The sequence below is a fragment of the Aythya marila genome (genome assembly GCF_965140915.1).
Source record: "Aythya marila genome assembly, chromosome: 4".
Classification (NCBI taxonomy): Eukaryota; Metazoa; Chordata; class Aves; order Anseriformes; family Anatidae; genus Aythya; species Aythya marila.
In genome coordinates this window covers 63527699-63542714 of record NC_139045.1, presented here as the reverse complement: position 1 = coordinate 63542714, position 15016 = coordinate 63527699, and the positions used below count along the sequence as shown (strand labels likewise).

General features: G+C 36.8%; 1 protein-coding gene across 2 annotated transcripts; it reads left to right on the top strand.

The window, feature by feature from the left end:
• The first annotated feature begins 7106 nt into the window (after positions 1–7106).
• TMEM128 (transmembrane protein 128) lies at positions 7107–14809 on the top strand. Of its 2 annotated transcripts, none has more exons than XM_082759438.1 (5): positions 7107–7307; positions 8209–8350; positions 9889–10050; positions 11184–11292; positions 13121–14809. In XM_082759438.1, the coding sequence occupies exons 1-4, from the start codon at positions 7130–7132 to the stop codon at positions 11281–11283; spliced, it is 582 nt and encodes a 193-aa protein (XP_082615564.1). In that variant the 5' UTR covers positions 7107–7129; the 3' UTR covers positions 11284–11292; positions 13121–14809. The 2 variants fall into 2 exon arrangements, with proteins under 2 accessions (XP_082615564.1, XP_082615565.1); XM_082759439.1 differs by lacking the exon at positions 7107–7307 and adding an exon at positions 7331–7548.
• Positions 14810–15016: the final 207 nt, after the last annotated feature.

Below are 15016 nucleotides of genomic sequence, written 5' to 3'. Positions count from 1 at the left end.
TAATACTATCAGCAAGAAACACAGGGAAACTGATACCTCATGTTTTCTTTTAAACAATCAGACTAACAAAACTTCACTGACAATTCAAAATGCCATTACAAATTGCTCTGGAAATGAACAGTTCATTGGTCCATCCTTCACTATTGGATCCCTTCTTTTGGAAAATCAGACAAAGTGTAAATCTATACTTAAACCTCAACACCTCCCCTTTTGTTTTTACGTTTTAATACTTCTTTCTTCTACCTGGGTATCAGGACTTTAGCCTAACAGACTCTTTTTCCACTAAAATGCATGAAGCACTCAATCGATACAAAAGCATTGAAATCACATCTTATTTAGATGACAAACAATGAAAAATAACACCAGAAACTTGCCTGCATTGTAGATGGCTCAAAATATGTGAATTTTACTCCTTTGTTCTGTTCTTTTAGGAGCCATGTAATGAAGTCTTAAGATCCAGACATTAATGTATAAATAGGAAGCATGAAGTGCACTTTTATGTGCTTGATTTTCTGCTTTTCTGATGGCCTTTGATTCTTGATGATAAGGAATTCAAGGAGAAATATTCTACTGTTGACATTATACAGTATCCATGCATGACAAATCCAATGTTTTTTGTGGGTGAGACTGGACCAGAATTTTCTCGTAGACTTTTCTTTTTAAACCATTAAAGCAAGTGCTTCACTGACTGAAGCCAATACTTATTTTACCAGTGTTTCTGCCTTGGACTTCAAAATCAATTGCCAGTGTAAAAGCTTTTACTGAATTGTACAGACATTTCTTATGCTTACAGGGTTTATTGATTTTTTTCCCATCTATCCACTCTACCATTTACTACAAGGTATATTATGGATCCTTTGTTCCTACAGTTTCCCTGTTTTACACCATGAAATGTGTTTCCTCTTTCTTTCTTGCTGCTGCAAAATTCTATGACCTATTCTACACCTTTGAAAATTCAGCTTTTAGGTGAACAGTGAGTGATTTCAGAGTTTATACTGGGCAATATTTCTATGAGAGGAAAAAAATACGAACCCTGTCTTAGTTGTATGTTCTTAAAAACACGTTAATCTTAAGCAGATTAGGCAGAACAGTAGCAGGCAATTAGCCAAAACAACACAAGCATCTTCCAGCTTCACATTGACATATTGCTGAATTTTGTTTTCATACCAACATGTTTCTCTCTCCCCTTCTACATTACAGCACTGTCAGTTCCCTTTAACTCTGTTGTCCTCTCAGGATGCTGGGTCAAAATAAATGAAAAACTGACCCTACAGAACACATAAGTGGTAACGTACTGTGAAGGATGAATAAAAATAATAATAAAAACAAACAAACACAACCAAACAAACAGCAAGAGATGACTTCCATGCTGTACACATTATGAAAATCATCTGTACTTTCCAATCTTGCAGCAGAGACATCCATATGCCTAAGCAGCTTTGTCTGTATTTCATTGCTGCAGTCAAATCAAAGGCAGTGAGGGCATTAGACCATCCCCCCAAATAGCTAATATGCTACCAGCAGCCTAAAAAAAAAAAAAAAAAAAAAAAAAAAAAAAAAAAAAAAAGCTAGCCTCTAGCAATATAAAAATAAAGCATCAAGTCTAAATAGACCAATACTCCTAGAGTAAGGAGTAAGCATCAAGTGTAAACAAAGCAGAAAGTTCTATGAACAATAAATCTGAATGCCCAAATGCCCATACCCACAACTGATACATAGTCTTCCTGAAATAATTAGATATGCTCTCATTACTCAAAAAAAAATTTATACTGTAGGATGTTCCTAAATGCACTAAGTATGAAAATTTTGCCATAGTGTTACAGATGTGCATGGCTGCACAGGCATTTTCCTCAGTGAGGAAATCGGTTTCAGTAATTCACAAGTTTTCCCTTTCCCACCCTCCTACATCTGGCCATTTGCTTTTGCCTCTCTGCTGTCCCCTGCATTTTTTCACAGGCTTTTAAAACCAGATCAAATCCTCTATCTGAGAGGTATTATATACCACTACTTGGTACTGAGTAGTCAAGAACAATTATAGGTGGAGTATTGCTGCCAAATGCTTTGTATCATTAAACTGTAGTCTTGGGAAAACATTTTGAGAGTCATTGTCTCTTACTAAGAAAGTAAGCATAGTTAAGTGAAACTAAATTCAAGAAATTATTTAGGAGACACAATAGGAAGATTTACTTACCGACTTCTAAGAGATTTTTATTTATTTTTTACACATTTGAAGATCCAAGCTGGAACATATATTCTTAATACAGATTATAGCAAAAGGCAAGAGTCAAACATTGAAGCTACTTGAGATTTTCAACAAGGATAATTAAAGGTGTTGTCTTCCATCAAATGGATATTTCAGACTAGCGTAATGTTCTGGAACAGCTACATTTTTGTAATTTGCATCGACAGCTTTCAAGGTGAAGAATAACATATTAACAATCAGATTACATTATGTGGTGCATTGTTTTTCAATTCTCTTAGATGCCTTCTTCCCCTTTTTAACAGTCTTTATCTTTTCTGCCTTCTTCTTCCTCATGAAGTTCAAACGTTTGCATGCTTAAAGGTAGTGCATTGTCCATATCAAACACTATTAGATGCATTGTTTCCTTCCTTAAGGGTGAGTTCAGGGCTGCAGTCATTTAATACTCACCTGAGAATTCAACTTGAGTTCAATGGTTTGTGTATGTACAACATTCGGATTAGGTTGAATTTTAACCTTTGGTTGTGTTTCAGATCTGCGTTAAGTTACTAACAACATCACATGCTTTCAGTCCTTTGCTGATTTTTTCCATTGTACTGAATTTAAAATAAAGGAATGCTAGATGAAAGCAAGAAAACAGCAGTACTATTTGAAGGCTGTCTTACCTGGATGAGTTAGACAATGCATTTACTTTTTCACCCAGCGTAAGCAGATGCAATGCTTGAATCGAAGCACAATGTTCAGAACACATGGAGAATCATCACCCATGTGATCTTTTTAGTCCTGATGGGGGAAGCAGACAGTTACTACTTACTGTATTATTTCTTAGTTCATGAACAGAAAGCACAGAAAATATTGCACATTCACTCCTCAAAATGAAGAACACACCTACATTACAGGCAATCTCCTTTAACTAAAAATGTCCTACTTAGGTAAGAAATTAAGAAAATTTCATTCAGGTTTCTTGTCAACAAACAGCATTTGGGCACATTTAGTTAATGACTTTTGTAATAGGGAAAAAGTAACAATATTTACTAGAATATCAGAAAACTAATTTGACTTTCTAAAAGTGAGAGAGTAACTGAGAAATCTAATTCTAAAATTTATATGAACCCAGTCAAGGAATATAAGATTTCACTCGTGCATCATTAAGAGTTACTTTAAATCAACATTAAAACAACTAGCCAGTGAATGGCAAATACTCAGCATGCACCAAGAAAAATAATTTAAGATATATATAATTAGATCACAAAATTCATCTTTCATTCATAACTGCAAAACTTGAATATTTAAAAACTCTCAAATAATTTAGAAACATTATTTGTTACTTAAAATAAAAGAACCTGAAGATGTTGAAATGAGTTTCTGAAAACAGGGACACAAGTCAAGTTGTGAAAGATGAGGAAAATATATAACACAAAAATTGCTGTTAACTTGCAATTATTTTAATTAAATTGCTGTTAACTCCAACCTTTGTACGTTTCCTTCACAGAATCTTCAAATTCACAAATTCCTTTCACAGAGTGTGATCTACATTTTTCAGACAAAGCACCATATTTTAAAATACTCCCTAACATTTCTACAGGAATTCTTAAATTTTCATTGGCAAGAATTAATCACCTATAACATGCCCATTGTTCAGACGCTTTGTTAATTATGTTGTTGATTATGTAACAGTCTCAGTTCAGCTCCTGATCACTATCTATTCTTTAACAGATTAATAACGTCTGAATCAGGGAAGCTCTGTGAAAAGATCACAGAAAACATCTCAGCTCTACAAACACTGAACATGAGTGGTCCAGGTTAAGGTCAACAGTGAGTCAGGGACGGGAAGCTCTCATTTCAGCTCTTTGCACAATACCTACTCTGTAGGTAAACAGGAGTCTTCAGTTTACAACACTAATGTATCTTAACCTTTTCAAACACACATTTATTTAATTACTGCATTTAAATCAAAGATATTTCCTTTGGATAGCTTTTGCAAAGAGAATGCATGATTTCCTTTGTTTCTTATTTGAATCACTAACATGAAAGTGAAGGCTGAGGTAATCACTTCTCAAAGGAGGTAAAACAAAGAAACCTCTATTTCATTGCTAAGAAAGCTGAGCTCAGAGGCTCCCATGATCTGTTAAATTTAAAATATTCAATTGATCTAAATGAAAAATAATTACTGTAGTCAGTAAAGACTGTGATGTGGTTGATCCTTATGTAAGACACGTTCTAAGGATAGGAAAAACAATTTCTACTATGACATAGCTCATGTAAAATTCAGATGCAAATGAAAGCAGAAAACAAAACAAAACAACATTCCATCTTTTTATCTTTCCGGCTGAATGTACTCAAAAGAGTCAATGCAAAGTAATAAAGAATAACCAGAAACCTTGCTTAGTTCACCACTAGAGCCTCACTCATCTGTAAAATTGGTGATAGGATATTTAGGAAATTAGCAGCCACTTTGCTGCTAATTTGCAGCCACTTTGCTGAAAAGTTAACACCTACAGGTAGATTATGCAATGTAGTATATCTACATACCAGGTTACATGAAAATAGAATCATAGAACAGCTCAGGTTGGAAGGGACCTCGACAGATCACCAGGTCCAACCCTTTATGGGAAAAGGGAACCTAGATGAGATTATCCAACAATTTGGCAAACTGCATCTTGAAAGTCTCTGCTGATGGGGATTTCACCACATAAGTGGGTTGCACCACATAAGCAGAGTTTGTTCCAGTGATTGTTCTGTTTAATAAATAAATAAATAAATAAAAATTTCTTATTTCAAGACAAAAATGTCTCCCGATATAGCTTGTAACCTTTTCCCCTTGCCTTTTCCATATTTCTCCTTGTGAAGGGAGTACTTCCCTCTTTTTTGAAGCCAACTTTTTAGTACTGGAATACTGAGGTGAGGACCTCCCTGAGCCTTCTCTTTTCCTTGGCTCTTTGATTATGTCAGTTCAGGTGCAGGACTTGTCTTTTTAAAATATATGCCTTGAGTAGCTTAACTAATGAAGCCTCAAATTCCTTTGAATTTCTTTCAAATAAATTCCTTTATCACTGCAAATTATTGTCCACAATTCCCTCATCATAACTCCTATGCCTTGTTTCACCCTTATGCTGGGCAGGATACAGCAGGTGCTGGAGCTAAGTGCACGCTGATGAGCTGTGCAGTCATGCTGTTCAACTGAATATACACAAAGAGCAAGCGTTACTCTTCTACTAGCAAAACACACAGATTAACCCAAATTTTCCATTATTTCAGCACCTACAACTCAAACCAAATATAAGAAAAAGTGTTAGTTACATATATTGAAAAACTTGGCCATAAGCACTTTTAGGGTTATCATTACAATAGTTACACCAATTTAAGAATTTAAGTGTACTGAGTTGTAAGGCTGCTGTACAGAATTAGACTATATCAGCAGAAGGCCTATTATTTCATCAAGACTTATCCCAGTTTTTAATATCCACTTCAAAAGGCACTTGACAAGGTCATTAGTTAATCAAGAGGTTTAGAAGTGCTTAAAAACATTACTCGTTGCAGGTCAGAGCACATCTAGCCTGTATACTATTTAGTTTCCACCCTTCTGACGGCCTGTAAACAAAACTAACTTTAGTAAACTAAAGGTTTACTGATAAAATATATATTTAATCACAGCCTACATGCCATTCTTTTTGCTTTGCCTGTTTTCTCAACATGAAGCAACAGAAGTATCTGCAAAACTTCTATCTTGATGAAAGCCATGCAGCATGCAAGGAATGACTGTGGTATGTGAAAACAACATATTTCTCGTACTCACTGTTTTCATGAAAAATACTTGAAAATACTCATGAAAAGTATAATCGGGTAACAAAGCATTTGCTTTGAACTTCAATTTCTATACAGCTAGGAGTATAAATCTTCTTTTGTTAAGTAAAACACATACTGAAATTATTATTTTTTTCAATCTACCTTATACAAATCTGAGCTTTTACTGAATAGAAAAAAAATATATATTTGACTCCTGTACTATTTAAATCACTGCTGTCATTGAGAGTATATGGGCTGCAAAACGTGAAGGTCAAAATACTTATATGCTACCCAGTCTCGCATTTTTTCCCCTACTTTTCTTATTTTTTAATTGTTTTGAGAAAACAGGTCTGTATTGTACATTTGGATACATACCATAGCGTTCACTACTTTCAGTGGGGATTAGTGTAACTCTTGACACTACTGAGTTCTATTACTGGACTATTACCAGAGCCAGCATTTACTAGAGCTGTACTCATAATAATACACATTTTTGTTCTCTAGACATAATGCAGGATTTTTATGAATTCCTTTAGGAATAAAAAATAAGGAAAAAATCTAATTTTATCAGGAGAGAATTCAAGAAAGAAATAATCCAGATGAAATTTTAAGGCACACATAGCTAGAACCTGCCTGAGGGATTATTTTTGAACACACAACTCACTGCAATATTTTCTGTGTTTTTCTTTACCACTCCAACCCTGAAGACCAAAAAACAAGTATAAGAAAACTCTCATTTCTAGAGGGCAAGAGCCAGATTTAAAGCTGAGTTGGGAGTCTAATATTTTCAAGGCTGTGCCTACAGTGAGATGGGTGGGTGGTGGTGAAGCAGAAGGCTGCTACAGCTCGATGCAATTTGGTGTTGTTACAGAACCACCCCGGGAGCCTCCCTTTGGCCCGGCAGTGCCATGACACTGAGGCTCTGTGAGGTGAAGGGCACACAGTGCTCCTCGCTAGCAGCCGCCATTACCTGACTGCCTGCACCCCCAGCACCCTCCCTCTGCACCCACGCGCCGCCGCGGCAGGCAGTAGAAGCCGTTTCCCGACACGGAGGGCTGACAGCTTCTTCGGCTACAGTTATGGCCGCCTAAAATGGCTTCCCTCTCTGAGAGCAGCCGCCCGGGCCACCCTTTCCGCCCGCAAATGCAGCGCCGCCACCGCCCTTCCTTTGCCACCCCGCCGTCACTGCCGGGGCTGCCCAAGATGGAGGCCGGCGGGGAGCTAGGGGACCCGCTCCCCAGGCTCCGGCGCCATTTGCGGCAAGGGGCAGAGCCCCGCGCCCTGCCGCTGCAGCCGCCGCTCCAGGGCGGCGGGACGGCCGGTGGGTGCTGCCGGGACGGGCTGGGGCTGTGGTGCCTGCCCTTGGGGAAGTCGGAAGCAGACGGGTGCTGCTGGAAGCCCTCAGCAGCGAGGGGGCTGTGCCATCGCCCCCCGGCCGCTGAGGTGCCCGCCGCCACCGCCCGCCCTCGCTCGGCGTGAGGGAGAAGCGGCCGGAGCCATGGCACAGCCGGGGCGTGCTGGGGCGAGAGGGTGCAGGGCTGCGACCAGCTTCGTCTCTGGAGGTGGGGAAGAAGCTCAACGGAAATAAAGAAAAACATGAATAAAAATAAATGGGTGGCTGTAAGCTCCAGCAGAGCTGTTTGTACGTTCAGGTGGTGGGAATGCATCTAGAGAGGTGCGGAGCTAGCATAGCTCTGAAGGCACATGAAGCACCAGTAACTTTTAATGATAAAGGAACTTAAAAGTATGAAACAAACACACCCGTACTTCAGTGATACCTGTTTCGCCTCTTTTTTTTTTTTTTTTTTTTTTTTTTTTTTTTTTGTCAAAGCGTATCTATTGAGTATTGTAGGTTTTTTTTACTGTCAGGCACAAAAAATGCGCTTTCAAATGTGTTTGCTCTGTTGTTCATAAGTAGTTAAATACCCCTTTCCTAACCGAGTCAGCTGTTAATTTCCCGGAAAGGTATGCAGACAAAGCGTGTGCTGGTTGTTACTGCTTTATGTTTATTTTTATCAGAGGGCACCTTGCTTAGACTCTTATTTCAATAAATGTACAGAGCTTTTTAGAATGCTTCCTCTCTAGTACAAAATGTATTATACTGAGTATAATCATCTCCAAATATTAAATAATTAAAAAGATAAGCATGGTGTTTCATTTAAGTATAATCATACTGCATTTAATGACAAGCTTTAGTGATACAATTATGTTCGTATTTACAGAAGAATCTACAGCTGTAGAGAAGAAGAAGAAGCCTTCTCCTAGACTGAATTTTCATTCTGCATTCTGGATTTTGGCTTCAATTGCTGTGACGTATTACTTTGACTTTTTAAAATCTGTTAAAGAAACTATCCAAGCAGATAGGTAAGATACCTTTTCTTGCAAAGAAAAGTTGCGTTTTCATGTTCTAGTTGTATTCAGATGTAAATATCTGAACTGTGTGTTTTAAATCTTTGATAAACAAGATCTACAATAGGAATAGAGAGAGCTGGGACTGTGCAGCCTGGAGAAGAGAAGGCTGGGGCAGGATCTTATCAATGTGTACAAATACCTAAAGGCATGGGGCAAAGAAGATGGAGCCAGGCTCTTTTCAGGGGTGCCCTGAAAAGCACAAACTGAAATACGAGAGGTTTCGTCAGATCATCGTGCTTTACTTTAAGGGTGGCTAAGCACTGGAACAGGCTGCCCAGTTGTGGAGTCTCCATCCTTATAAGTACTCAAAAGCTGCCTGGACATGGTCCGGGGCTACCTGCACTAAGCGGCCTTGCTTGAGTGTAGGGGCTGGACAAGATGACTCCCTGAGTCATTATTATTAAATTTTGGTAAATATCATGTGTAAATGTAAGATTTCAAGAAAAATAAATCTTTTGTTATTTTTTTTTCTTCAGGTTCTACTGAGCCATCTGTGTACGTGTAAAATTTGTTCTATTAGCAAGACATTTTAATACTGTACCTTTAAAATTATTCTCAAGTACAAGAAATCACTGCATATTCTATTGAAAGTGTTGGAGTTTTGACTTTCAAAAAAGCTGAAATTAATCATAAAACATTAGTGAAGTTGTTTTTTTTTTTCCCTCTTGTTCTGTAGACTTCTTTGAGTAGACCAGGAAAATAAATTATTTCTATAAAATAATTATATATATTTTTTTGTATTCTATTTATTTTCCATGAAATTATTATCAGCGGGATTGATAGATGTTACACTTTCAGATAACTTCACCTGGAGGTGCCTTTTAAACTTTCTCATTGTCATTATTGTATGGAGGATGTACAGGGCCTAAGCTCTATGCTGTGAGCTTCTCTGAAACTGCTGTTTCAGGTTTTTCTTTCCCATCTTAATCTGGATTTATGTTCCCAGATAGGCTCACAAGTGCACAATTCCAAATAATCACATACTTATTTTTTTTAATTATGAATCTGAAATCCTGGATTTCCCTGTGGTTTTATTCAGTAGCTTATTTTTTTTTCCATGATTTTTTCTCTTAAAATTAAGAGTTCATAAACTAGAAGGCTTATTAAAAGCTTTTTACAATGCTTCTGCTACACAAAAATTGGTAATGTCAACCTTATGGTAAGAAGCACAGTTACCGTGGAGCCTAATTTATTTAATTACTGATGAGGTATTTTTAGTGTGTTAGTATAGAAGATCACTGTGACAAAGTCTGCTACACTGCATTTCCAAAATATTTGAGGGAAAAGTAAATGACAGGAATGATGCATTGTGAAATCAAACTGTAGTAGTTATGTGTTTTGTAAAAGTAATTTTAAGAAACAGTAAAGGAGCTCCAGGCTAATGTGTGTAATTAACAAGTACTGTCCTGTTTCTAGCCTAGAATGAAGATTAATATGTGAACTGAAATGTGATCATACTTAACATGCTTTTTTTTTCCCCCCCACCACAGTTGGTGGTTTGCCTCTGGCAGTTGCTTATTGGCTGCTTGTTTATCTGTTGCCTTTTATTGCATAATATATCTTGAGTGGTATCGTGGAATTGAGGACTACGATGTGCAGTATCCCATACTGATACCTGTCTCAACAGTCACTTTTATTGCAGCAGCAATTTGGTAAGTTGAAACACATATATACAACCTTCTGCTAAAACTGTACAGGTCTAACTGCATAAACAATGCTTATAAATTGAGCCCATTCCTCTTAATTTTACTGAATGTACTGGTGACAGTACTAGTTCCACTCAGCATGATTTCTTCTGCCTTCAAAATTTGTTCATGAGGCAAGATCTGTAGCAGTTGAAGCTGTATAGTAAGTATACTTTTAGATGTACTGGGTCTTTTCTGTATTGTGAGGTTTAAAACTTTAAAGGTATATTCTCTAGCAGAGAAAGTTTTACCTGATCAATTCCTAATGCATAGTTCTTCATTATCGAACACAATATGTATAAATAGAAAGTATGCAGCAGCTCATTCTTATATGAGCTTTATTTAAGAGTTTGTCTTCTCAGAGAATGGTACATTTAGTAAGAGGTAATTTGTTTATGAGATGAGAAGAGTCAGAATGAGCAAATGTGCATGGGAGTGAAAAATTATTTATGTCTGCAAGTATATTTGCTCTCTGTATGAAAGCTGGTTGTCCCTTTCAGTGTAGGTGCTGTGTCTGAATAACACCAGTATTGCAGTGCTGGGGGTGGGGTGGTGGTGGAAGAAAGACTGAAAAAGATAAATGTTCCCTATAGTTTAGAGATAGTCATATCCATAATCCTTTAAAATCAGTTGTAAAATAAATTGTTCTCCCCTTCCTCCCCTTTCTATTTAGTTAATTCATTCTCGGCTCTAATTGACTGTAACTATAAGTGTTTTTTTTCTCAGCTTCCATGCATGCCTATTGGAAAAATCAAAGAGTATTTCATTTTCAGATGGTTCATATATAGAGATTCTGAAAGTAAAAGGTATCTTTACTCCTGATGGGTCTGAGTGGTTTTGCTCAGTGTAAAACAAATCTGCAGTAGTTACTGGTGTTCTAGGATGAGTTGTCAGTAAATGAGCAGAAAACTAAACTACCAATTTAATAAGTTGTTTTTTTTTTTATTATTCTTTCAAGTTGTAAAGAAACAAGTATTTTTCCAGGTTTCATTGTTTAAATTTAATTTCTTCTCATACTATGATTTATTTGTTTGCCTGGTATTTCCACAACTTGACAACTGAACTTTTATCTAAAGCTTTCTTCTTTTTTTTTTTCCCAGTTTCAACGTTGCCTTATGGCCTGTTTGGTCGTTTATGACACCTTTGTTGCTCTTCATTCAGTTTATGGGTGTTGTGATGCTTGTGTCACTCCTGGGATAAGTCCTGCAGGTAAATAATAGAATTGTTTAGCACATGAAAGTATTTATCTCGTGTTATACAAACAGTTCAAGGATTCTGTGCGCTTTTAGGATATTGAAATTTTGTGGCAAATGGAGTTACTGGTTAATATGTATGGATCTTAAAGGAAAGAATATCTGTTGCAGGAAGCACAGCTGAAAGACACCAGTAGAGTCAGATCATGCTCCATTTTATTGCCTGAATAGCCTAACTTTTATAGTGAACTTAACAGGGGCGGACAGTGTTTCACACAAGATTAGTGGCCAAAAGCACTCAGACAAACAACTACAAGAAAACAACCCCACCTGCAAGAAAACAACCCCCTTGTGATTAGCAGTCACGCAGACCTTGTCCTTGAAGCCAGCTGCTGGTAACAATATTTTTCTGAATTCCTCAATTGGGCGATGTGGGAACACTGTCATGGGAACTTCTCATAGTTGCCCTGGTAGCTTGGTTTGCTCAGCTACAACAAGCAATGGGATTTTGGCTGTTTCAAGAAATCCCTCAACAAATATCCTTTTCCTCTTCCAAAAAATTCAGTTTTAGACAGTGAAAAGAAGAGATAAGTGAGAGTGGATGGCTTTGAGGAGTATAGGACAAATATCTGCAGCTTTTACCCAGACTTCTCTTTTTAGGGAAGTTGCTTGACATATAGTAAAGGGGAGAAGCTGTAAAGGTCCATATGCAACTGTCTTCTCTTTCTTTCCTTCTCCCTCTCTTCTCCCCTCTGAATCAAAATTCTTTGTTATCTTTAAGTATGCTGCTTTCATTTTCTGTGGTGAACAGTCCACTTCTTGGATATTCCTAAAAAGCAACCTTTTTAAGGCAAAAACAGATATTTTCTTGACTTGAAAAATTAATTCCCAATACCTGTCACATTGAAAAGGGGTTCTCACGTTTTTGTTAGGATATGCTATTCCGATGAATCCCATGAAATTGAAAAGCTTAATAAAGAAGATATTAAATACAGCTTAGTAATAGTGTAAGAGACGTCCCCTGATCACTGACGTCTGCATCAGCTAGTGAAGTGACTCCTTCAGCAGGTTGTTTGCTGTACTTGCTCACAAGGGAGTGTGAGGAAGTCTGTTTTTGCCTGCTGTCACAAATCTGTTTCAGTAAAGGAGTCCCCCAGCATTTTCATGAGTGCGGCAAGAGGAGTGTGACAGTGCTGGATTTTGAGTATAGCCTCTTGTAGTGCCAGAATTGTACTGAAAAAATATTTAACAGCTGGGTCAGCCACACATACACAGCTTTTACTTGCATAAGTGAACTGAAACTAGTCATACACCTTTTCAGCAATTCCTCAATATCAAGAAAACTCTTTTAAGGAACTAATTAACTTAGATCATACCCTGTCTGTGGACTTCTGAAAAACATGGTACTTATTTCAGAACTTCTTTAATTTATTACGGGAGCTCAAGTCACGTCTGCTAGTGCAAAATTCCTCAATGCATGTCTGTTCCTTCTGTCGTTAGCAACTTTTTGTTTGAGCACTGGAAAGGTGGAGAAAGGATGTGCTGTGGTCTGGTAGAGCTTTGCTCATATTAGTAGACTAAGAGAACCATTCTGCATAAATTTGTACTTGGAGATAGAAAGTAAGAAGTACAAGCTAAATGCAGATATTCTGAACAGCTGAACTTTGTGAAGAAAACATTTTTTTCTGTATGAACAGCCAAGTAAATTCTGTTATACTGTAAATTATTACTTGGTGATGCAAAGTCATCCAACTAATGAATATCAAACTATACAAGATACAGTTTGCGCAGTATATATAGCCTTACAGTATTTCTTATTGGATTTGTTTTTTCTTCTCTTCCAGCTTTCTGTGAAGGACTCCAGTTACAGTTACCCTGTAAAGTGGGTGTTGTTTTAAGTTACATTCCAGTCTTTTGATTATTTAACTACCCGATGTATAAATCAAATGGACATAAACCCATTGTTCAGCCAGTGGCTTCGAAAAAGCGACTGATAAGTGAATAATTGAAAGATAGATAGTTTTTTTCTCTCTTAGTAATACAAAGCACTTCATTTGTGACGTAGCTTGTTTTATAAAGCTTTTATTCGCAATTCAATACTAAGCAGACGGGTAATGGGTCAGATATATGGTTTTAAATCCTATCTGGGGTCTCCAGATTTCACCTAGCCCAACCTGCTTAAAGCAGGTTGATTAGTTTGAAAACAATTGATATTCAAATTCAAGTGTTGTGGGTTTTTTAATACATTATTTTTACATTTCAAGTGATAGCTAAAATACTGATATTTGGAATCTCTTTGAACTTCTAAACTTACACATTTGCAACATGGGAGACACTTCTTGGTCCATAAATTTGTAATGATACATGTGTTATCACGGAAGAAATACTTTGTTAATCTAACTTCTTGATTTCAGATCTGTTAGTATTTGAAAAAAGATATGTATCTGATTAAGGGCCTAGAAAGCTGGTTGAAATTTCCATCGTTGTTAATCTGCTAGTGCCAACAGTGAAATAAATAGATTGCCCTTGTACTGACATAATTTATCCACAGCCAAAGACAGGAGATGAAGCTGTGCATAACCAGCAATAGAACAAACAATAGTAACACTAAGCAAGAGCTGAAGAGCACAGAGTTAATTATTTTGTTGTATATACTATTTCCCAATGTTCAGGATGTTTTTCTTCTAAAAAAATTAACTTTTTGTTCATAACAATGCTTGTTAATGAAATTGCTATTTTTCTTCCTCAGCAGTAGAGGTTGTTATTAAATCAAATGCCATTAGCCATACACAGCTGGGAAAATAACATTGTCCCTTTGTTCACTTTGTCTGAGATACTTAAATATTGAGAAACCTGGGCACCATCTAGTTGCTAGACCATTTTATATAGGTCATTGTGTTAAATTCTTTTTTGGAAGATAGGAGAAAATAGAAGTTGGTTATTGAAACTTGTTGAAATTTACTCTTGTTGCTTGGAGTCCAGACTGTTCGAGGAGACTGCTGTTCATTCTGACTTTCAGATTCACACCATTGCTGAATGCACACTACGTGAAACGTTCAGTAATGAAAAAGGCATTGACTGAAGTTACTGCAGTTCCATTGAAGAAAAAAGTTGATGGCAGTAGGCAGTGTAAAGGATCAGTCAAACCAAAGTAAAACACATCCAGCATGACTGCTAAGTAGCCTGTAGAGGAAGTCAGTAGTTTGATTTTTTTTTTTTTTTAATGTAAAATTTGAGTTTACAAAAAACAGTTGTACTTTGCATTTAGAAGTCATACTTTGCATTTGCTTATCTTAAGGTCTACATCTTTTAACAAACTTAAACAATTTTATGTCTGCATAGATGTACATTGACTGATTTTGTTTATTATTTAAATGCACTTTTGCTCAGGGATGGTAATTATCACTGTTTTTTTATTTATCAACTGTACAAATGCTCTAGGTGCTTTACATTGACCCTGTACTCTTGAAATAATGTTTGCTACATGTTTCTTCAAACTTACTCTTCTGGACATCTTAATAAACTTTGTATAAAAGTGAGCAATCGTTGTTTAATACTTAATTATTTAAACATCTAACCTCACTGTTCTTGGGACTGTCAACCCATCAATTTTTCAATTCATTTTGTCTTTTGTGACCTCTCAGCTGGATTTATTGACAGTGTAATACTATTCAGTATGATTTGGAAGAGCTATTTACCTTCTGAATTTGTCTTTTCCTGAAAATCCCAGGTAGGTAAAG